This window comes from Agelaius tricolor, unplaced genomic scaffold, assembly GCF_023055355.1.
Source record: "Agelaius tricolor isolate 1412-34295 unplaced genomic scaffold, bAgeTri1.0.p SCAF_8, whole genome shotgun sequence".
In the NCBI taxonomy this organism is placed as follows: domain Eukaryota; kingdom Metazoa; phylum Chordata; class Aves; order Passeriformes; family Icteridae; genus Agelaius; species Agelaius tricolor.
The window spans coordinates 15600402-15623943 of NW_027269268.1; the positions used below are offsets into that span (position 1 = coordinate 15600402).

Below are 23542 nucleotides of genomic sequence, written 5' to 3' on the forward strand. Positions count from 1 at the left end.
CTAATCATAGAATCATGAAATCATTAAGGCTAGAAAAGACCTCCAAGATCATTAAGCCCAACCTCTGACCAATTACCACCATGTCAAGCGTAGGAGTAAGTACCATGTCCAGTTGTTTTCTGAATGCCTCCAAGGGTGGTGACTGTATCACCCCCCTGGGCAGCCCATTCCAATGCTTAACTAACCTTCCTGTGAAAAAATACTTCCCAACACCCAGCCTGAACTTCCCCTGGCACAGCATGAGGCCATTTCTTCTCATTCTGCTGATACTTGCCTGGAGAAGAGGCCAACCCCCACTACATAACAACCTTCTTTCATGTAGTTGTGGAGGGCAACAAGGTCTCCCCCGAGCTTCCTGTTCTTTTGGGTGAGCCATGCTTCTCCAGGAGAATGCTGTGGCACCAAGGGCTTTACTGAAGTCCATGTAGTCATGTCCACAGCCTTTCCCTCATGCAATGGGCAGGTTACCTGGTCATAAAAGGAGATCAGGTTAGTCAGGAAGGGCCTGCCTTTCCTAAATCCATGCTATGGCCTAATCCTCTGGTTGTATTGTACATACTAATAAACTAGCAAATGCAACTTAGTGCCCAAGCTTCTTCATAAGCTGCCCAAAAGGGCAACTAAGATGAGGTGGTAAAGTTTCCACCTACATTATGGTAGAAAAGAGTTACGCTCTAAACTGAAATTTATTTTAAAAACAGTGTGGATAGATAAAGCACACTTGTTTCATATTTCACAGAATACTTTGGATGGGAAGTGACCTTCAAGGTCATCCAGTTCCAACCCCTCTACCACTGACAAGGATAACTTCCACTAGATCAGGTTGCTCAGGGCTCCATCTAACCCATCTAATCCATTGAATGCTTCCAGGGATGGGGCACACACAGCTTCTCTGGGCAGCCTATGCCAGTGCCTCACCACTCTCACCATAACAAAATTCTTCCTGGTATATAATCTAAACCTAGTCTCTTTCATTTTGAAGCCACTCCCCCTTGCCCTCACCTTTGTAAGTCTCTCACCATCTTTCTTGTAGACTCTCTTCAAGTACTAGAAGACCACAATTAAGTCACCCCAAAGTCTTCTCTAGGCTGAACAATCCCGATTCTTTCAGCCTTTCCTCATAGGAGAGGTGCTCTAGTCCCCTCCATCAGCTTGGTAACCCTCCTCTGAACTGGCCTGATTGCCAGGAGAAAGGAAAAAACAATGAGAAGTGGGGGGAGGAAGGTAAAAAAACAAGAGAAAACCAGGGAACAGCAACACCCAACACCAGGGGTTAAGTAAGTACTGTTAAACTTTGCCCCACTCAAGACTCTCAGCAAGGGCTCCAACACCTCACACACACAGCTGCCACAGCAGCACGGGCGACATGCGAGCTTCCCGCACTTCCGAGAGCAGAGAACCCTCCTCCTTTCCCCGCCCAGCCGGCCGAGCGCAGCCCAGAGCTGCCAAGGACTGACATGGCGGCTGCGCCCTCACGGCCCCGCGCGGCGCATGCCCCACCGCCACCGCCGCCGCCGCCCGCCCGCGGCGCGCTCTGACGCGGGGAGCGTAAACAAAGCGGCGCCCTGTGGGAAGAGGGAAGCGCTACGTGCAGGAAGAGGGAGCCTCCATCTTAGGCGCTCGTCGCGGCGGCGGGATGGCGACGGATGGCCGGGAGGAGAAGGGTATGTGGCGGTAGAGAGGGGGGCAAGCGTTAGGCCCCGGGGAAGGGGGAAGGCTCAGGTGGGGATCGGGCCCCCGCCTGAGCCTTCCCCCGTCCCCGGGGCCACCTTGGAAGCTGGTGCTGGGCCTTCAGCCGGGAGACTTGCGTCTCCTCCGGGGGAAAGGAGGGGCGGCGAGGTCAGGGATGACCCTTCGAGGATGATTTTGTTTTTTGCGGAAGCGCTGCCTGTGTTTTGTTGGGGAGCAGGAGGTAATAGGGCCCCTCATACTTTGGTGTCCCGGCAGCAGCGGGCTCGGGGCAAGGTGACTCGAGCAGCGCGAAGAGGGAGAAGTTCGTGGGCCGTAAGTTTTACATCATCGACAGCGAGTTACTGCAGGTTATGTTTTCGCAAAAAGTATTTGCTATTTTTATTGCGGCTTTTTGTTTCTGCTTGGATTACTAGGCCGTTTTGGTTTTGGGTTTTTTTTGCACGGTTTTCTGTGGGGGGATGTAGTTACTTTAGTAAGCAGAAATTTGTGTTGGAATCTTACTTTGCCGATTGTTGCTCGGCTTTTGCAGTGAGCTGTGAATTCTGGGCACTGTGGATAAATAAATTTGAGTTAGAGGAATCGGACGATTTCAGAGTCATTACTCTGGAATAATAATAATAATCTATGGCAATTAGTGTCGAATAATAGAATCACAGCTCTTATAAGTGGCTACCGCTATCCACGGAAGCCGAAGTGATCCGCATGTTATCTGTGAGATTATGTCAGTCAGTCCTCACGAAATAACCTCTTTAAGAAGCCAAACCAGAGTTAGGTGTAGCAGATTGCCATTTGGTGGTTAGTGCAGAGAGTTGCGGAGTTATAAAAAGGGCAAAGTATCACTAGGGTAGTGTGGCTTGGATTGCGCTCTTTTGGATTTATGTGGAGAGTAATGCTTCCTGTAAAGCCTTTTGCAGGATATGTGTCCACAAAATGGCTTTGTTGGAGTGGTAAAGGTTTGCTGTCTGGTATTTATTTTGAAACTATATGACATGGAAAATTCCCAGTAGCTTTTGTCAGAGCTGATAAATAAAATTATTGATGGTGCTTGATCCTTAGTGGTATTATTGTGAGACTGGTAGATTGGGATATGATCAGGTTGCGTCAGAACAGATCTGATCGCCCACTGTGGATGAGCCGTGAATTTGAAGTGTTTGCTGTTGTCATCTATAAATTTCTGTTCATATAAGTATTTATCCACTTGGGCTGGAATTTTTTTTAGTGTTTGTTAATCGCTGCCAGTGGTGAAGTTATATTTTTACTTTAATTTGTTTTTAATTATTTCTCATGTGAAAGGGGTTATTTTGACTGAATAACAAGTGTTGATGCACGTTTGCAGCTAAACTGATTTCTGCTGTAAGTGCTCCCATTGGAAGAGAAATGCCATTTTACCACTTTAAAAAAGCAAAAATAAGGCTTGCAGACCTGTTTAGGTTTAGATCACAGGGTCTTATTTCTTTGGTGTGCCGAATCGGATTTTTCCTTGGACCCTTCCAGTAGTTCTAATTCTCCTGGGCAGCAGACGAAATGGCCTCCCAGGCTACCTTCCTGCTATTTTGGGTGAGTTAAATTTGTTCATGGAAGGATCCCACAAAAGACAAGCGGCAGGAGAGCCCTGTTGGGAGTATCTGTCACAGAAAGAACTCATTTGGTCCCTCCCTCTTCTGTGGTGATGGACTATAAAACACCTGTCCTCTGCCATTTTTCTGTTTCTGCTTTTGCTGATAGCTCTCTGAGATAATTTGGCTCTTCAGGTTGAACACTGACAGTGGTGGTTCAGTGAGAGAAATGATCTTGTGCAAGTCAGTCAAGCAGCGTATCCAGCGCGAGACAGGAAGCAGGCTGCTAAATGAATCTGGAGATGTGCTTCTAAACAAGTCTGGTCGATGTGCCTATAGAAGGGGATGGGGGATCCTGCTCCTGTCTCCTGCACCCTCTTTAACATTCCAGCTGCAAATGAGGCCCATCTAACCTGGAAGGGATTTAGGAGAGAGTGTGTATCAGAGTTGCATTTTCTGTTAAATTTTCCTTCTCATACTTCTGAATGAGCTGATACTGGAGTCTTTTAGCACCTTCCAATGCTGCTGCAGTAGGTAGGTTAAATCTAGTTTACTCAAGTATGCTGTTGTCTCACCAAGAGGGAAACAAATCTAAGGTTCAATACATGTGATTTGAGATGGATGATATGTTTAATTTTCTAATCTCAGTGCACCTCTTTTTCATTAGTGTCCAGTAAAAAAACCTTGTGCTCTAGACTTGCCAAGTTTCCTGTGGACAAGCAGAATGCAAGCCAGGAAATTGCATCCCATGTTTGGCAGTTACACAGCCATGAATCTGACTCTCATATATTTATCAGTTACAGCAAGAATATTTGCTATAGATGTATGTCTACAAACATAAAGGGCTGTTCCTAAGAGAATTGTGATGCAAGTTTGTGTTGCATTTAAATGCCTGCTAACTGTAAACTGGCAGGGGAAGGTTTGATCGTCTTCACTCTGCACCATTTCCTTTGCATTAGAGACACCAACTGAGCAGTCCAGGGATCACTTATGCATTTCCCTACCACTGAAAGTGTGGAGAAGTGCCAGCAGGAAAGTTAGTGCACATGCTGACTTCAGATTTGGTAGTATAGAGTAGAGAGACAATTTTAATACTAATTTTTATATATATATATATATATATATATATATATATATATATATATATATATATATCGTGTGGGTTATGTTTGGGGTTTTTCAATATCAAGCTGTAAATTTTATTTTGTGGCTCAGCTCAATATTTTGAGATAGACAAGCTGCCAAACTCTGGAGGACTTAATTGCTGCATTACCTCAGTTTCATGCTGTACTGGAGTCCTTACCTTGTGTCTGCTATGGATATTATAAACCAGCTGAATCCTTGGAGGTTGCTCTGGTTTCTTTTTCCTGAGCACAGAAAATGCAATCAATCACAATGTGGGAAGAACTAAGAATTTTGGAGAGATTCCAAAATTAATAATTTTTTATTTTTCCTTTGCATGTTTAGGCTTAGTTCACTGTTTTAAAGTGCTTGGAATATAGATCTGCTACCCTAAAGCTTGACTCCTTCTTCTAATAGGATCACCATATATCCCTTTTGGTTTCAGGCAAAGTGAAACAGCCAGAAATTGTGAAAGATTTTAAAATTTTGTGAGCAGGTGTGGTCATTTACTGCCTCTGGCATTAATTTTCTTTAACATTTGCCCTTCTGATCAAGTTGTGGGGTTTTTTTTCAGAACAACTCAGAGTTGATGATGCAGCAAATAAATACTGTTTTCTCCATTATGTTTTTTCTATTTGTTAGTGAACCACAAAACCCACCATTCTAACACAGCTAATTCATCATGTGAGTTTCAGAATTTTGCAGAGATAAGGATCCCTTCTCTTTACTAATGGCCCTCAGACTACCTCTTGGTCTCCCTTTTTCTAAAATTTTATGTTCAGCTTTCGTTTGTAGGTCAGCTTTTCTGAAAAGCTTTTGTGACATGAGGAGCCAACTTGGACCTTGTTTAGAGGTCTTGTGACATGTTTTAATTTTTTTATTGCTCTACCTGATCCTTCCAAATGAAAGTGTAGAAATAAATCAAGAAGACATCAATTTTTTGCATTGTTGCTGATCTGCAGCCCTGAAAGAAATGTTTGGGTTTATAACTACTAGTTCTGTGGTTTACATATCCAGACTTTTTATGGTTGGTTTTGACTTTTTTTGTGTATTTTCAGATGGTGAACTGAACGTTCTGGATGACATTTTGACTGATGCTCCTGACCAGGATGATGAGTTGTATAACCCTGACAGTGAGCAAGACAAAAGTGAGAAAAAGGGTATGTGACTTTGGTAGTGGTTGTTCTGCAGGAACATAAGTGGTAAAAATGTCTGTCTTATTTCAGTTAGTCTTTGAAGTAGTGGATTTTATAACTTGATTCAAAGAGTGAATGAGTTCCAAAAGTCTTTATTTCATGGACATGTACTTTTTCACCTGACCCTCCAAGCAAACAGTCAGATCCATTTCCTCAAGAGCAGTTGCTGAGTCTGGCTTGTTCTGAATTCATTTGCTGTTAGGAAATGATTGTCCTTTTTGGCTCAGTGAAGTGAGATGGAAGTGGAGCAAAGGGGTTGCAAAGTCTGATTTCAGTTCAGTTCTTTATTTGGCTTTAGGCCAATCCCCTAAGCATTTAAATTAGGATTTCCAAATGTAAAATCTGAGAAACACATACATCTTAGAAGTAAAATACATGTTTTAGAACATGAGCTGTTCCTAAGAAGCAGTTTTTAGTGTTGCTGCAAAGCCTACAACTGGAAGATGTTCCCTATGACTGCAGCAAGGTAATTACCTAAAATAGAGGACGTAGAAGCCTCTGTACAGGTTTTGTTTTGATATCAGAAATAACACTGAACTTGATATTTCTTTCTATTTAAGGATCAAAAAGAAAAACTGACAGGATGGAAAATGCTGAAAGCAAGAGGCAAAAACCTTCTGTGCATTCTTCGAGGCAGATGATGCCAAAGCCTCCCAGTTCATCAGTTAGCAATAACAAGAGAATAGTGAGCACGAAAGGAAAGCTGGTGTCAGAGTACAAGACTGAGGAGTACCAGAGGTCTGACAGAAACAAGCGCCCAGATGGCGATCGGAAGATGCGAATGTCAAGCAGTTCCAGGGAACCTTATAAAGGACAACCAGAAAAATCTTACATGAGGAAGAGGGATATTGACAGAAGGGCAAAGTCTTCTACACCGGATGGTTCAGAGGTATTAAGTATTCTTGCTGCCTTATAAATAAAGCAATTTTATGAGACTTTTGTAAGGCACGTTCTCTTAGGACTGTGTGTGCATCCTGACAATGTTATATGACTGCTGATTCACTTTTTCTTTAAACATCAGAGAATCAGGCATGATGTGGATAGAAGACCAAGCAGATCTAGTCATTCTTCTAAAGAAGAGGTGAACTCTGAGGAATATTGTTCAGATCACGAGACTGGCAGTAGTGGTTCCTCTGAACAAGGCAACACAGAGAATGAGGAGGAAGGAATGGAAGAAGAGGAAGATGATGAAGGGGAGGAGGATGAAGAGGTGGAAGAAGATGGTGAGGAAGATGAAGAAGAGTATGAACAGGATGAGAGGGATCAGAAGGAAGGAAATGACTATGACACACGGAGTGAAGCCAGCGATTCTGATTCTGAATCTGCCTCTTTCACAGATGGGTCAGTCAGATCTGGGTCTGGTTCAGATGCATCAGGTAGGCAGCATCTTCCATGCTAATGTGAAATACCTTGCCACTGAAAGTTTGACTGCTTTGAATAATAACCACTTCCTGACCACGTCAAAAGTAAGCCGTGGTGGCAGAAGTCAGGAAGATGTTAATTATGAAATACCATAGGCAAGGAAAAAATGTACTGGAAAGTGGTAAAACAAAATTGTGAATATCCAGATTACTGTGTTGAGGATTCATTGTGTTCTTGACTGCTTTGGCCTTGCTGTTCAATGCTTTATAACACTAAAATTAGTACTTTCTTGAGTATCTAATGGCTTAGTTTTCCACACGGTTAATTTTAATTCAGCGTTGAGCTGTTTGGTGTCCATCTACATGAGTGACCAGGTAGACTGGTGTAGTAAAACATTAGGTCCCTGGGGAAGGATAGCTGAATCTTAAGTATTGCCTATGCTCAGCATAGGAAATCTAAACCTATATTGAAATTATTAGGGCAAATTAAGAATGGAATAAATGTTTTAAGCAGAAACTAGAAACAATTGGTTTGTATTTGTATATTGTAAGTGGTCCTAACTTGCAGATGTGAAGTGCTAATGACGTAAATACTTTTGGGTTTGGCTGTTCGTTGTTTGTTTTTTCTAGGAAAGCAGTTTGCAATCCTGTTAAGATTCCTATTGTGTATCTTCCTTGTCTGAAGTCTCCATAGGTGGTCATCCTGCTTAATATGCTGCCTCTTTTAGCTCAGCTCTGCTGTATGGAATTAGAGACAGCAAGGTGTAACCTAAAGACAAGTGAAGCTGTAATAACTGTTCTAAAAAACTCTGTGGTATAATGTAACACTTTCTTAAGAGTGGAAATAATTGCCTGTGTGCCACAGTGTTTTTGTTTCCCTGTCTCTTACTGTTTTTGAGCTCTGAGCAAATGAGCTCATATCACTATTGCTACACAGTTTGTGCTAGATGTTGCACATTTAAGTGAAGGCTGGAAAGAAACGCTAACCCACCCTTACTAAAAATATAATAATAATAAATTCTGTCTCTAAATATTGCACAGATTTAATAGATTTGTGCCAATCATCTTCCTTTTTGTGAATGAAAAGCTTGAGTAACTAGCATTTGCTTCTTCTGTGCATGATAGTTTTGTGGCAACAACCACAATTTTAATGTGCAAGCCAAATGGTACCTTCACTTTTACTGATGCTATTTTCCTGTCTCATTACTTTTTAATCTCAACTTTGCCTGTGTTTAAAGTATGGCTTTTATTTTTTATGGTTTCTTTTAGACGAGAAAAAGAAGGAGAGGAAGAGAGCTAGAGGTATCTCTCCAATTGTTTTTGACAGAAGTGGGAGTTCTGCATCAGAATCATATGCAGGTATTCTTCCCTTTTGTTGCTTGTCATTGTGACTTGCATCAAATCTTAATGTGTAACCTAAAATAAATGTAACTGGCTGTAGAGATTTATAGGGTCTGTAGCTTTGTATAATTTGGTATTGACTTCTGGCATGTTGTGTGTGGATACCTTTGGGGGGAAGTAGGCTTTCTTGTTACTTTAATGCTATTCTGTTGCTTAAGTGGAAATTTCACTTTTTTTTTTATTTTTTTAAAACTTGGAAGATGATGATTCAGTGACTAGTTTTCTGAGTAGGAAATTGTTCAAATATTATTTTAAAAAAACCAAACCCAAATCAAACAACCCAAAACTGAAACAAAAAAAAGCAACAAAACAAAACACTCGTGCACATTGAATAGTATTTTTTGTGTGTGTGGGTGCGCGCCAGAAAGCATAATTTGTCATGAATGAAAATTGTATGGGACAAGGCTGTAGAAATTGTATATTATCTCTATTAAGGCTCAATCTGAACAAATGTACTTTGGCTAAACACAGGTTCAGAAAAGAAGCATGAGAAATTATCATCTTCCGTTCGTGCTGTCCAAAAAGGTATCATTTAAATTTGAATTTTTAATGCATGCCCCATAGCAAGCCATTGTCTCTGTTGATTAAATTACCTGTAAGTAGTGATGTTCTGATATAAATCAATTTAAGCACGTCATTGTTCTGAGCATGATAATTGAATCTTGAGCTACTTTTGCATGTTTTGAGAGCGATATGCAAAAAGTTCAGTCACTGTGCTCTTTGCAGAGGCAGCAAATTTAAAAAGGAAGTGCTTAAAGCTGCAAAGAGGAACAGCATTCACCATTCTCTATTGAACAGTTTGTGCTTGTTACGAGTGTTACCCATCATTTATGCAAAGATCCTTAAGCAAGGAAATAAGTCCTACATATCGGAACATCACTGAATCATGCTGATTTTATTTTGCTTTTTTCTTTACTTGGATATCTGAGTTTTGGTTTGGTTTCCCCTGGCATTTTGTGCTCTGCAGCTTTGACTTTAAGTTGGGTGGTTGACTGTGATAATACATAGATAGGAAATGGGTGGGATACTGTGTATTTTGAAGGAAGCAAGCAACTATCTGTACTCAAAGCAACCTGTTTGGTAAGTATTTACAGTTCAGCTTATTTGATACTTTGTTTTCTTTTCAGACCAAACAAGCAAACTTAAATACATTCTCCAAGATGCAAGATTCTTTCTCATCAAGAGTAATAACCATGAAAATGTATCACTTGCTAAGGCAAAGGTATGTTGTATTTTCCTCAAACTCAGCCCTTTGTCTGTTTTCAGACACACTCACCTCAGTTTGGGAGAGTGTGTAGTTGGATGCGTTTTCTTCATTGCTTGGATCCCGGTGGATGCAGCAACAAAGCTGCTGTGCCTTTGTTCTTTGGCTTCCAGGGTAACCTAGAAAAGGTCCTGACCACTGGCCATTTATCTTGGCAAGAATGGGCTTAAAAGGGGCCTTAGGGTCTGTTTGATAACATCCTAAGCCAGGCTCTATCAGAATACTGGGATGGTATTTTCTCCCTCCATCAGCACCTCTGTTCCTATTGCTGTACTCTGAGAAGGTTCAGAAGGTTGTGTGGCTTTTTTCTAATGCTACATGAGTAGTTTTGATCAGGTGATTCAGGATCTGAAGCCTTACTGTGGAAATGTATGCCTGGCAGTGCTGGTGTGAGTGAGTTCTTTGGGAGGGATTCCAGAACACCAGATTCCAGCTGTTGAGGAATTGCACTAGGTGTCCATTGCACCACTCTGGTGGTTTTGTATTGGCATGTGTTCTTTGAAACAGGTCAGAGAGAAAATACTTGATTTGCTGTTACACAATATACATAGAGTAGGTGATTCTGTTAATGAAGATTTTCTAAATTAGGATGAAAGTAGCATCAAAATGATTAAACAAATCTCAGAGTCCTGGGCATGTTTGGTTCTCACCTCTCCTTCCACCTTTGAAGGTGCAGTGAACACCATTCTGACTGGTGACTCTGTAAACCAGTCTGTCCTTTTTTGTGCATCATCCACATATGGAGCTGCAGTAGTATCCTTGTTCCTGAAGTTATTGAAATGGATGCTTTGTTTCTCAGTGTAGAGACATCAGTGCTTTGATGTTGGACTTTCATCAAACTCACTTTTGTGGTGCCAGTGTAATAGGTTGTTGAGTTCACAGCAGGGCTTTACAAGCAGCCAAAAGCCATGTAATCTGACTGAAAGCTAGCAAAAACCCCAGATATTCTCTGGGGGCTATAGTGAATTACCAGAATCAGACAAATACTGGTCTGAGTTCAGAGTAGGGCATAAATACTTACCTGCACTAAAAAAATGCAGGGGAAGGAATGTTGACTTTGGTATGTATAGCCTATTCTGAGGCTGAAGCTTGTTTACCCAGAAAATGGATGGAGGAGTAATTCAATAAATTGTTATTCTATATCAGTTCAGCTGGCACCTTAAAACAGGTTGGGTTTTATTGTGTGGCTGCATAACAGCTGGTGAAATGGAAAAGATAATATTTAGTAGTAGGAGGAGATGTGTAGGGCTAAACAAAGTGATTTGAGTTGTCTTGCCATTTCAAATTGTTACTTCGGTGTCTTTCATGTTGCTGGCATTTCACTGAAAGAATTTTAAAGTCTGCAGACTGTCTTCAGCAACTCTGCAGTACTAAAGTCAAGTCTACCTGCCCACCTTTTAGTAGTATTCTGTTGGTTTTTCATAATTCCTGTGTGTTATATAATACATAAATTCCTTAAGTCACTTGAAACATGTGAAAACTTTCACCCTTGCTATTTTTCAGTTAGCTGCCCATCATTATAATTACAATGGACGTCTTGTAGATGATCTAAATGCATCTTCAGTGTTCAAAAAAAGGTTGAAAAGCCAGTGTTTTAAAAGTTTTAGTACAAGGCAGGCTAAAATACTTCTTGATGGAAATTAATTTAGCAATATGTTTTTCTTTCTATTATCTTCTACTCCAGTACAATATTTTGGTCTTGTTTTCTTCATCTACATTACATATTTATGCTCGCTAAATCATTTGACATTAACTGTTATGTTTTGGTGATGGGGTGGGTGTTTTTCTGTTTTAGGGAGTATGGTCAACACTTCCAGTGAATGAAAAAAAGCTTAATGCTGCATTTAGATCAGCAAGGAGTGTTATTTTGATATTTTCTGTAAGAGAGAGTGGCAAATTCCAAGGTAAGGACAAGTGAGCTATTTTCAAGGTGAGTCAAAGTGAGTTCTATACTCAATAACCTTTCTGTTGTATCTTTGTTACAATTCATACAAAATCCTTCAGGGTTTGCAAGATTATCTTCAGAGTCCCATCATGGAGGATCACCTATACATTGGGTGCTGCCTGCAGGAATGAATGCAAAAATGTTGGGAGGTGTCTTTAAAATTGACTGGATTTGCAGGTAACCAATTGTGCATTTATGTTGCTGTTAGTAACAAGGCATTATAATATAACTTTTGCGTATTACTCAAGTGCCAACAGCATCCTTCTGAAACTTGATTCAACCAGAGATCTGTCCTCACTGCTCACTTGAATAGACAGCTGTGGATGAAAAAGATTTGTCCTTACATTAATTTTTTTTTCTGTTTTGATCTGACTGAACAAAGAAAATACTGCTGTTCTGAAGCAACATATGAAATAGTGCAAGTATTGCATAATGTACAGGTTGTGAGCAGTATGTTCTTCCAGAAAAGATTTTAAATCTCTTATTAAGGAAAAAAGTTAACAGCAGTCCCATGAAACACATTGCATGGCTGTACAAGTACTTTGGACTGCCAGAAAGACTGAATAGAGGAAAAGTGAGACTTTAAATTAGAGAAAAATCTGTGTTGGAAAGGTCCTCTTGAAGCTACTGACTCCCACCTTCACTCAAAGCACTTCTAGCTTCATAGTTAGGTCAGTGCTCAGGGATTTAAGTATGTGCCAAGAGCTACCACATGTAGAGACTGGTCAGTGTATTCGGATGGTGAGATAATAAACAATCACAATCTCAATATTGCATGGAGACCAAAATACTCTCTTTTAAAGGAGGGCCTGTCATAGTAAGAACTATATTAGTTACTACTGGAGTAAGTCCAAGTGAAATCTTCAGTTACTAATATATAGACCATAAGAATATGTTCAGAGACTTAACAGTACAAATAATAACAAGATTATTTTAAATGTAATCTCCTGCTGTATACATTTTTAGTTCTTTTCTTAATAAAAAAAACTGAGGCAAAACTATAAATGGTGCCACTTGATATTTAGGCGGGAATTGCCGTTCACTAAATCTGCTCACCTGACCAATCCTTGGAACGAACATAAGCCAGTAAAGATTGGACGCGATGGACAGGTTTGTTAATTCTTACTTTTTTTTTTCTATAACTGACATCCTGTAGTGCTTGCTTCCAGCTTAGAATGTGCAGGAGAGTAGGAATGTTTTATAGCAGTTACTTGGAGTAGAGTGCTATGGCAAAGGCATTTTGCTTCTCTCTAATGCTGTTGTGGAAGAAGGAAAAGGAAACAATACTGTGCCAATTCTGTTTTCACCTTTATGATAAACAATGTTTGCTTCAAAACTGTATAGTATTCTGAATTTGAAATGTGATGTGCCTTGCATTGTATAGTGTGCAAACCACATAGCATCAGGTTTTAAGAAAAAGGTCTGGTGTTTCCGGTTGTGCTCTGCATTACATTTTTTTTTATGTACTGTATTGCTTAAGGCATAGAGTCCCACTATAGAATATATGCTAAGCAAATTTCAAGTGGGGCTGGCTCTTTGTCTTGTCAGACATACAGAGTTGCAAGTATGTTACTTCTGTCATTGTGTACCCGAGCTGTGGGTAAAATAACAGGTTCTGCTTTCTTAAGACAAGGTGGGAGGTAATTCTATACTGTATGGAAAATGTCAACTCCATGTTGCGTTGTTTTGCCCACAGGTATGTTTGCTTTGTTGTGTAGCAGGAGAAAAACAATAGTTTTGGTACTGTTTTTAGTTTAGTGTGAACTTTAAAAAAAAAAAGTATTTCAGTTAACTTAGCTACTGTTAAATGGCCAAGGAAATTTATTTTTTTCCTAATGTTTTGTCTACAGTATACTTGCAATCTGGACATGGGTTTCAGCTTTTTTCATCAAATTACTGTACTGTTATGGTCTGGACAAGCATTGCCTGATGCTTGCTCTTTCTGCTTTTCAAGTCTGCTTATTTCCTGAAGTGGTTGTCCTTTATCCATTTATAATTGCACAACTGTGAATGGATCTCTCTTCTGAGGACATGTACACTGAAAATCTGCCTTTATGACATCATTTGGGAGGGTGTTCTGCAGGCCTGCAGTCACCAGTTTGAAGAAGCACTTCTTGGGATTGTTTTGCACCTGGCTCCTCCTAGATTTATTTGATGGCCCGAGTTGTTGTACTGGAAGAGAGAGTCAGCAAGTTCATGTCTGTCCCTTTCTCCTCCAGACAACTTGCGGTATCTGATGGTCCCATTATCTCCATCTTGTTCCCCATATCCCACATATTTCACTTTTAATCTAGGTTGGAGAGACCTGACCTTTTCAGTCATTGCATGTAGGAATTGTTGTATTATTTCATTTATTCTTGGTGCCCTGCTTTGAAGTTTTCCATTTCTATTGTCCCCCTATTTTTTGAGATGCAAGGGCACAACTGCACCCAATATTTAAGGTGTGGGTGGAACATGAAATTCAATGTGATACAATGGCTTTCTTATTCCATGTTCTTTTCCTAATAACCCTAAGCACACAAACTGCTTGTTTTGACTGTGGTCAGACCATGAGTTGGTATTTTCATGGACCTGTCTACCATATAATGAAGAACTCATACTGAGAGGTAGTAGTCAACTTCATCAGGCCATGGCTTTGTGTGTGAAGGTGGGATGGATTTTTTTTCCTACGTGTGTCACTTTTCTTTCTGTAATAGTTAATCATTTTCTTTGTGATGAAAAACAGTCCTCTGATTTTATAGTAATGTGATTTTATAGTGATGTGGCCTGTATATCTTATGGGAAGATACAGTTACCCAAAGTGTTGGACTATTTAATGAAAATTCTAATTAGTACCTAAAGAGTTAAAGGTAATGTAAGTGAATTTTTGCTGTGTCTAGTGATACTGAAATCTCTTTGAAGTGTCCTTTTTTTTTTTTTTTCCCTTAAGTGTCTGTTGTCAGTATATTTGGGGAGAGTTTTAATTTCTTCAGTTTATAAACCACTACTGAACTTCTAACTAATTCTAGGAAATTGAGCCGGAATGTGGAACCCAACTTTGTCTTCTCTTCCCTCCTGATGAAAGTATTGACTTGTATCAAGTCATTCATAAAATGAGGCACAAGAGAAGAATGCACTCACAACCCCGATCAAGAGGACGCCCATCCCGTCGAGACCCCGTTCGGGATGTGGGAAGGTTAGAAACGTTCTTTGGACTGATAATAGGCACATGTGTCAGAATAACGTGATGGAGGAATGTGATTCGTCAAAGCTTGCCCTGCGATAAAGAAGAGAGAAAATCCTCAAATCAAGCTGCATGGACAAGTTTGTGGCTTCATTGAGGATTTCACATGGTTCCCCGGTCTGTCATTTTTCAAGAGGAAAATGGGGATCTTTGCTTTTGCAGAAAAAAGCTCTTAAAGTTCTGTCTCTAGTTTAGACTAGATCATTTATTGAGCTAATGCAACTTGTAATGCTAGCTGTAGGTAAGCTTGGCTTGATTATGAGCAGGCTAGATGGAGAGGAGGAAATATTTATGTGCCAAAAATGTGTTAATATCTTGTAAAAGCCTTTTCTTTCAGGTGTGTCTCTGGATAAGCCTTATCAAATATGGGACTTTTATAAGGATCACTTAGAATTTTGCAGAAGATGCCGCCTCATTTTGAGGATAAAATATTTAAGTTATTTTGATATTCAAGAGGAGCATTATTGGGACTGTTTCAAATTGTGTCACCGTGATGTGTTAACCCTATTGCCAAATATTCTCTAACATGTAACCACTGAATTCACACATCTTGCTGAGCTTCTGAAAACAGTAGGTTCTTTCCAAAAGGGATCAAGTGGCCCTTGGAGACCCGGCAACAAACCAAAAAGAATGGCTGTTGCTGTGTCTGTATATACAACCTTTCCAGATGCTGGCAGTACCTGTGGACTTTAAGTATTTTTAGAGGATCGACATGGTTATTGATCACTGCTTTATGAACTTAACATCATTTTCCAGAAAAAAGGGGGTATAACTTGTTACAGAATTGGAGAAGTCTTTGCAAAGAACTGATACTAGCCCTTCTGCCAAACACCTTTTCCCCGTGGTAGCCACTTTGCATACAGACTGATGTATGGTTTGGGCTGAAACCTTTGGTTAAGTTTCCTTTTTGTGGGAACATCCTGTGGTAGGTACAGAGCCCCAACAAGAGTCCCCATTTCCTTGAGCTTAAAAAAAGGACACTGTAACAAGTAGGTAGGAGGAAACCTGGCAGCGCCCCCCCTATTTTTGGCTTTAAAGGACTGAACACCAAGATGGCTTTTGGAGTTAAGCTAAGAGGTTTCCAGTGCAATAAAGTATATACAAGTGAAGGTTTTGCAATGGACTGCAAACTATACATATAACACCACCACACCTTCTCAAGCCTGCCAGGGCCTCCATTTATGTATGTGGCTTACAGCTTAAAGTCAGTAGTTGGACTACTATATGAACTGTTTCTATCATATTATATACCGGTCGTAAATGCACTCTCAAAACTACAAGAAAGCGGTATGTTTATTCTTTACACCAGCTTTTATTTTCTTTGATCTGAATTTGCTGTAGATGCAACTGCTTTGGTTTTTGGGCTTTTTGCTCATACTAAAGAATCTGCTTCCATTTTAAAAAGCTTAGTAACTGGGTATGGTGGGCTTTAATGACTGAAGTTGGGGAAGGGAGGGAGAAGTCACTATTTATAAAACTAAAAGCTATATAAGCTTGTTACTCAGCTGGCAAGTTGCACAGTAATTAAGCAATATAAGAAAGTGTTCATGTCTTGTCATAATGAATTATACTGTTGGGGAGGGGGAGGGGGGTGAGAAGGGAATGGTTCTGTAGCTGCTTTGTGTTTAGAAACACTGTTACATTAGCACTAGAGTCTCCCAGTACAGTAATGTTTATGTACCTTGGAGCAAAATAAGCACCCAGTTGTCAGCTCTTTTTTGAGCCTAACAGCAACTGGAATGTAACTTTATAAGGAAGAGCAGAGTTTTTAATATCTCTTCTGTCAAAGAGCTGCTTTTATAGAAAACAGCCATAATTATTTTAATTATTGGGAAGCTTGAGTGTTATTAAATTGAAAAATGCACCAGTGCATTGCTAGTAAGTTGCTTAGAACAGAAATTATTAGAAATAATATAATTGGCCTATTCAATTAGGGAAGTCACATTTAAAAGTTGCAATTTCACAAAGCATGCAGAGTTTTATTTATAAATGTTGTGGAAGTAGACCTTTTATTGAATTCTTTACCCATTAGCTATGAAATGCAGTAGTCTTCATACCCTCTGACTGCAATGTTCTGTGAAATTCTTTGTTGTCCAGTAGGTGTTTCAAAATGTAATGTGGAAAGTGTAATGTTAATGCCTAAGCTTGAGTTTGGTTTAGACAAATTTGTTACCTTTTGTTTGGGATGAAGATACGGTTTGGTAGAGTTCCTTCCTTAACTACCAAAATTCCTGTAGACAGAAAGTAACAGTGGAGTGTATGTAATTGAGCTGTTTCTGATTCTTTCAGTTCAGATTTAAAGCTGTAGAATATTTTGAAGCAAATAGAGTTGAGAATGATTACATTGATATCCTGGGCAGCTCAGACTATTCCTGTGAGGTATTCTGCTGTGACAAATGCTCCAAGCAACCTTGTTTAATCTTTGATATCTAATTTGTGTAGGCGTCGACCAGAAGATTATGATATTCATAACAGCAGAAAGAAACCAAGGATTGACTATCCCCCTGAGTTTCACCAAAGACCAGGTTAATATCTTACTATGAAGATTTGTGTGCACCAATTCATGAGTATTTTCTCTTTTAGCATATCCTCGTTATTTCAAAAGTAAAACACTGATATAACTTGGATATAAAAATGTGACTTGTTTTAAGTGCTGCCTGCTGCTTTAACCCACCTCTCGAAGAAGTCAGTGACACGGTTTCACTGGTTTGAGAGCTGAGTTTAACCTAGGCTGAGCCCTTTTTAAGAGCGTTGAATTGTGTTCATTGTTGTGAATGATCTTCTCAAGTGCTGTGTTAATATGGGCACAAAAATAGATCTGACCTACTTGTCAAGATGCTAATCATCAGATGAAAATGTTTGAGAAATTTCCACCTGGGAACATCAGCTGAGACTGTGTGACTAGTAGCCTTTGTGTGGAGATGATGGTAGACATTCAGTTGTGTTTTCAGAGAGAGTTTTTTTACAAGCTTGACATGAGTTAGGGAGGAGGATTGTTGCACTGCATTTTACAAGAGGATCTAATGATGAAGGGAAGTTTGTTGTTCCCTAGAAAGAAGTGTTTGCAGTGGTACTACAGCAACAGCATTGCTCGTGGCAGCTTTTTTTTTCCTTCAGAAAGCAGCTATTAAGAATTTGTTGCTTTTAGTCTACCAAATTGTGCTTCACATCTCTTAGAAAAGCGCATTCTCCTATTTCAGTCGTAGATTTCTAAACCTGTTCAGAACATGCCTGTATCTGTCCAGCTTGTCTGCAAAGACTGCATTCTTTTATGCAAAAAGTGTTGTTGCTGCTCTGCATCTTTCTAAGGCCATTGTTTAAAATACAGAACAAGATTCTTTAAAAAATAATGAAGGTCACTATTTTATTGTAGTGCAAGCATGCCTGATGTTTTGCACTGTTCTACTGAGCTCTTTAAAGGGATTTACTGAAGCTGTAAGAATTCTTTGCCCTGTGGGGCTTTTCCAGATACTTTATAGTTTGTTTTTAATTTCCCGTATAGCGTTGTATCCAAAACATATTGGGAAATTAGCTTTTTACTGAATACACAGTTAGGAAGTAGTAACAGCCATGTGCTAAATGCCTGGAGGCAGCACTCTTCAAATTCATGTGCATTCCTAATTCATTTGACTAAATTTCAAGTCTTTATTTGCACAGTTTCCCTCTTGCATATTTGTTGGTACTGTGTGCAAGTTCTTGATGGGTTTGTTGATGTCACTTTTTTATTATGCTATTTGTCTGCATTGTCTATTAAAAGCTGTAAGTTTTCAAGAGTTATTTTTAAAGTGAGGGTAATAGCAGGTAGACATAATTTTGTAGTAGCCAAAAATGAAAGGATACTTTCTAATGAATATAGTTTTTAAGATTGTTAACTTGAGACAGTAAATTGAATTAATACTGCTTGATGTTCGAACAGGGTATATAAAGGATCCCAGATATCCCGAAGTAGACAGGTAAGGTGTGTTCATGTTACTCATTTAATGTCCTGGTAACTTGTCTGCACGGATAAGTTGGATTTAGTTCTATAAATTTTTATTCCCAACAGACGATTTTCAGGAGTTCGACGAGATGTATTTTTAAATGGGGTAAGTTACTGCATGCAGTTTTTTGGGCAACTTTATAGTCATCTTTCTGCACTTCCAAAGGACACTCAACATAAATTTTAATATTACTGTCTTTCATTTTAGTCCTACAATGATTACGTGAGGGAGTTCCACAACATGGGACCACCACCACCATGGCAAGGAATGGTTTGTGTCTTGTTGAATTTGATATTTCTCTTTAGCATACAGCTTCTTTTTGTTTCCCCCTAAGGAGGCTGCCATATTCAGTGTGCTCTCAACTCTTCGCTTTTCCTAAAATGTATCTTTGCTGTAACAGTGTAAAAATTTTAGGGGAAAAATACTTATTATAAGTGTTTTGAAATATACTTTCAACAGTAGTCTGGCATTTTTAGTAAGCTCTGAACAAGTAGCAGAACCCTCCTTTAGCCTAGATGGGAGCGTGTGATCACATTCTGTATCCTGCTAAATGTTGATGGTACTTGGCTCTCAAACAGCAAATGCATTCAAACATGTGGACTTGTTGAAGAGGCTCATGGAATGGGCTGCTGGGCTCTAGTGTTGTGCAATGGCTTGCTTTTGGTTATGGCAATGAAGCATGCAGGAAACTAGCAAAATGTGCTGCACAACCTAATTAAACTAAGTCTTTCTGTATTGCAGCCTCCACTGAAGTGCTCTTTTTTTCCCAGAAAGATGAGCAGATACATGAGTGGACGTATCTACAACTGTGTAGATAGTTCACTTGTACAAGTTGTGGCCTTCATGTCAAGAGAAGTAGTCATAGTGAGGTTATTTTGGTTATATTTAGTAGTAAGTCTGGCCTGATTTTGTATACCTATAATGGGTCATTTGGCTCTTGTTTGTACTGGCAATGAGCAAAAAGCAGTGCCAGATACAGAGATGCTCCTATAGCCTCTCATTTTTGTCAGCTGAAACACAACTCCTTACAACTGAAGGAAGTAAACAAGGTTGTCAGATGGGAGGGAAAACAGTTTTTTTAAACAGTTAAGCCTCCAGAAACTCTCTTTTTTTTCCTCCTCCCCTCTTCTGCATGCAGTCCAAGTAGTTGTCCTAGAATCCAGTGCTTTCATTTACTCGCTTTGAAACAAAAATGCAAGCCAAGATGCTTTGGTACTAGGCAAAGGAGGACTATGCAGATTGAAGAAATGAAAGAAATCGGCCAAAATAGGTTTTGTTACAAACAAAAAAAGAGGGCTAGCATTTTGTCAAATAATTTGACTTGCAAATTATTTGGTTTTTAATTTAGAATAGAAACAAATTCATAAGGAATGAGTATGACTTGTTTCTGTAAGAGTTCACTGGTTTGGGCAGAATTCACATTCTATACACAAAGGTTTAAAAAACCCAGAACTGAAACTGCCACATTAAAATAGCAGAAGTTTTGTGTACGGTGTCGTATTGAGGCAGATGCAGATGGAAGGGATATTGGGGGGGGGGGGGGGGGGGTGGTTACCAGACTTCTCCAAGCAATGGTAGAGAAGGAGTCAAGCATGCCAGCCCAATGGAAAGTAGTCTGCTGTTCAGTTAGGAGGCTGTGATCAGATTTATATAGATGCTGTGTTTTCCATCTGAATGATGCACTCCTTGTGTGCATTCCTTTGCTTCAACAAACTTCCTGTAACTTTCTTGTAGCCACCGTATCCAGGTATGGAGCAACCACCACACCACCCTTACTATCAGCACCATGCACCTCCACCTCAAGCTCACCCTCCATACTCAGGACATCATCCTGTACCCCATGAAGCGAGATACAGAGACAAACGAGTAGTAAGTGTCCACACAGACAGAGGGGATGCAAGTCTGCAGGCTGGAGTAGGAATCTGGGGTCCAGGGGTAGCCTAGCCTGAGCTTTGTTTGCTATGATAAGCAGCATGTTTATGACCTGTATTAGAGTTCCTTGGAAAGATCAGTTGTTTAGATTGACTACACACTTACAGCAAAATTGAAAAGCCTTTCTCTCCCTGGTGAGGTGGAGGTGAAAAATTCTCATACTCTTAAACTGAGGTGTATGCTTAAATTGGCTTCCGGCTTGTCCACCTCTGAACATTTTCATCCTGAAACCTGGTTTGAGTAAGGACAGGGCTGTAACTTTGCTTATGCTCATTGGCAACAAATTACTTTATCAGCAGAATTTTGTGTTTTAAAACTTCTTACAGACACATCAGAAAACAGGGTGGATTATTAAGTTTCCTGTTAGCTGACTTGGAAGCTCCTTCGCTTTCAGGTCTCTTGCTAGTGTCTGGCATTTGAACCCCAGATTCTGCACTTGGATGCTGGACAGTTGGTTTGGTTGGGTTTGCCTTTTTTTAAATACTGGGCTTTCTGAGGAGTTACAGCCAGACTTATAGATAAGGGAGGGAATTCTGATCTGGGAAAGAAAATAGCAGAGCTCTCCTTTCATCACAGCACGACTATGACATGAGAGTAGATGACTTCCTTCGCCGCACACAAGCTGTTGTCAGCGGTCGGAGAAGCCGGCCCCGGGAGAGGGACCGAGAGCGGGAACGCGACCGGCCTCGAGATAATCGGAGAGACAGAGAACGGGACAGAGGCCGTGATCGGGAAAGGGAGAGAGAGAGGATTTGTGACCGGGACAGAGACAGAGGTGAAAGAGGTAGATACCGAAGATAATCTATCTGGAGCAGTGCTCACTTGAATCAAAAAAAAGCTTGTATTTTTTTGTGTGTTTACAAGTAGTACATTTTATTTTCAGCTGTCTACTTAAAGTTCGTTGTGTAGAAGGATTTATAATGACCCTCTCTATTCCAAGCATGCAGTGAACTATGAACTGGAAAAATTCAAATAGGCCAAAAATAAAATACACAAAGCTGACACACAACTTCATGTTTCTATTGGAACAAAGTTGGAAGCAGCTAAGAATGTAGATATTGATTAATTCTCAATAAGTGTTCTACTTAGTGACTTCATTCTAGGTTTTTGAATACTGATGGATAACTGCCTTTTTTTTTTTTTTTTTTTTTGCTTTGATGTTTTCTTCCTGTAGTTTCATATGGTTCGATGGGAGAATGCTGCTATCAAGTATGCAAATACTGAAGTATGATCTCTTTCTTTTTTTTTGACGGTATGGCAGTGTTGTAGCAGCCTTTTTCCCCTTCCCCCCCCTCTTTCCCCCCCATTTTTTAACCCTATCTGTGAAGTCAAGTGGTTTATTTTCAGTCTTCAGTAAGGAAAGCAATATTAAGAAGACACTATTGATACTTAATTTTTAGCCTTTTTTAAAAATCTTCCTGTGTTCAGTAACATTTTGGTCAATTCTCTTGTCTGGTCTCTTTCCAAAATGTACACATTGCTTGGAATGTTCACAACCTGCGTGCGTGGAACCAGAAAATATTGCTGTATTCTACGTTGCTACCTTTTTTTTTTATAAAAATAAATTGGTAACTATTGAAATGTTTAAAACTCCATGTCGGGTTTCTTGGTTTTCTAAGCTTGACAGCTTTGCTAGATTCCAGCAGTTCTAGAAAAAGATCTATGTTCAGAAATAGTTCAAGTGTTCTTTGTGGTAAACAAAACTGATCTGAAGCCTGAATTAAGGAAAAGGACTGTTGATATAAAAGGTAATTGCATTTCTGTTTCCATAGTGAAGTGGCCAATAACTCCCTCAGCTCATCATAATTAAGGCCCTACATCTTCAACATAATCATACGATCTTCAAGCTGCTGAGAGGCTGTCCTCAGCCACGACATACCTGTCTCAGGAATGTGTTAGTCCTGTAAGATCCAGAGTCTGTACCTATGCGCTTTGTAGTGATCACTTCTTATTTAAAAGAAGTAACAAGTATTTTATCTATGCCAATGGTAAAAATGTGAGGGGGGGTAAAAAAATTAAAACTTGTACTGAAAGTTCTTCAGTTTATCCAGCAATTTCCAACTTTCCAAAACTTGTAAGAGTAGCACTGCCTTGGTGGACTTCTTCATAAACTTCCTTCAGTGTCTTCTCATATAACAAATCCAGACTGTGCTTTAAACACCTCCAGCTCCACCCTGCTGGGGGCTGCAGCTGTTTTTATAAATGCTAGTATAGGACTGGCCACTGTGTGGCATTTGTGGAAATGTGGTTTATTGATCTGATTTGTGCTCTGCTTATTTTAGTCTACAGTCACAGTAGACATCTACATATGTTAGACAAAAGGTTAGATCTCCAATGTACAAATACGTTTGGCTTCTTTAAGCAGTACTAGAGGCTGAATATGTGTTTGGGCTCCTCAGCACAGTTTATTGTGCACAGAGAGGTAGTGCCTGCTAGCTGGAGGATTAGATCAGTCTGTCAGATTTAGAATACATTCTGTGTCTAATTGGAGAAATGTGTCACAGACCACCCTCATACTTTGATATCTTTCTCTGCATTATATACAGACTCTAAAATGAAGAGGGGTTTTTGGTTTTGAGGTTTTTTGTTTGGGTTGGTTGATTGGTTGTTTTACTTTTTAAATTCAGTACTAGATAAGCCAAATTACTCAGAGTAGGTTACAGAAATGATGCACCTCCTTACAGGTACTGTGGAGCACTTTGTCCATCTTTTCCCATCTATCCTGTTTCCAGTGTCCTTTGTTAGCCCTGTCTGACCAATACCTGTGCAGCATACTGGGAGGCTTGCTGGCCTTCTGGCATCCAAACTGACATCTCAGCAACTGGGTGACAGGAGCTCATAGTGATCCAGCCTGATGGAGCTGTGCCTAG

The 23542-nt window shown here is 39.9% G+C and overlaps 1 protein-coding gene across 4 annotated transcripts; it reads left to right on the forward strand.

The window, feature by feature from the left end:
* The first annotated feature begins 1506 nt into the window (after window positions 1–1506).
* YTHDC1 (YTH N6-methyladenosine RNA binding protein C1) lies at window positions 1507–22265 on the forward strand. Of its 4 annotated transcripts, XM_071431725.1 has the most exons (18): window positions 1507–1664; window positions 5429–5530; window positions 6127–6455; window positions 6588–6942; window positions 8197–8286; window positions 8800–8853; window positions 9456–9550; window positions 11388–11496; window positions 11597–11714; window positions 12563–12647; window positions 14546–14712; window positions 17203–17285; window positions 18677–18713; window positions 18806–18845; window positions 18948–19010; window positions 20475–20609; window positions 21249–21456; window positions 21847–22265. In XM_071431725.1, the coding sequence occupies exons 1-18, from the start codon at window positions 1637–1639 to the stop codon at window positions 21894–21896; spliced, it is 2148 nt and encodes a 715-aa protein (XP_071287826.1). In that variant the 5' UTR covers window positions 1507–1636; the 3' UTR covers window positions 21897–22265. The 4 variants fall into 4 exon arrangements, with proteins under 4 accessions (XP_071287826.1, XP_071287827.1, XP_071287828.1 ...); XM_071431726.1 differs by having other exon boundaries at window positions 21249–22265; XM_071431727.1 differs by lacking the exon at window positions 8800–8853.
* Window positions 22266–23542: the final 1277 nt, after the last annotated feature.

Coding starts and splice junctions, on each gene's coding strand:
- YTHDC1 (XM_071431725.1), top strand. CDS start 1,637: ATGGCGACGGATGGCCGGGAGGAGAAGG. Junction 11,715..12,562: donor AAAATTGACTGGATTTGCAG/GTAACCAATTGT, acceptor CTTGATATTTAG/GCGGGAATTGCCGTTCACTA. Junction 14,713..17,202: donor CCCGTTCGGGATGTGGGAAG/GTTAGAAACGTT, acceptor TAATTTGTGTAG/GCGTCGACCAGAAGATTATG.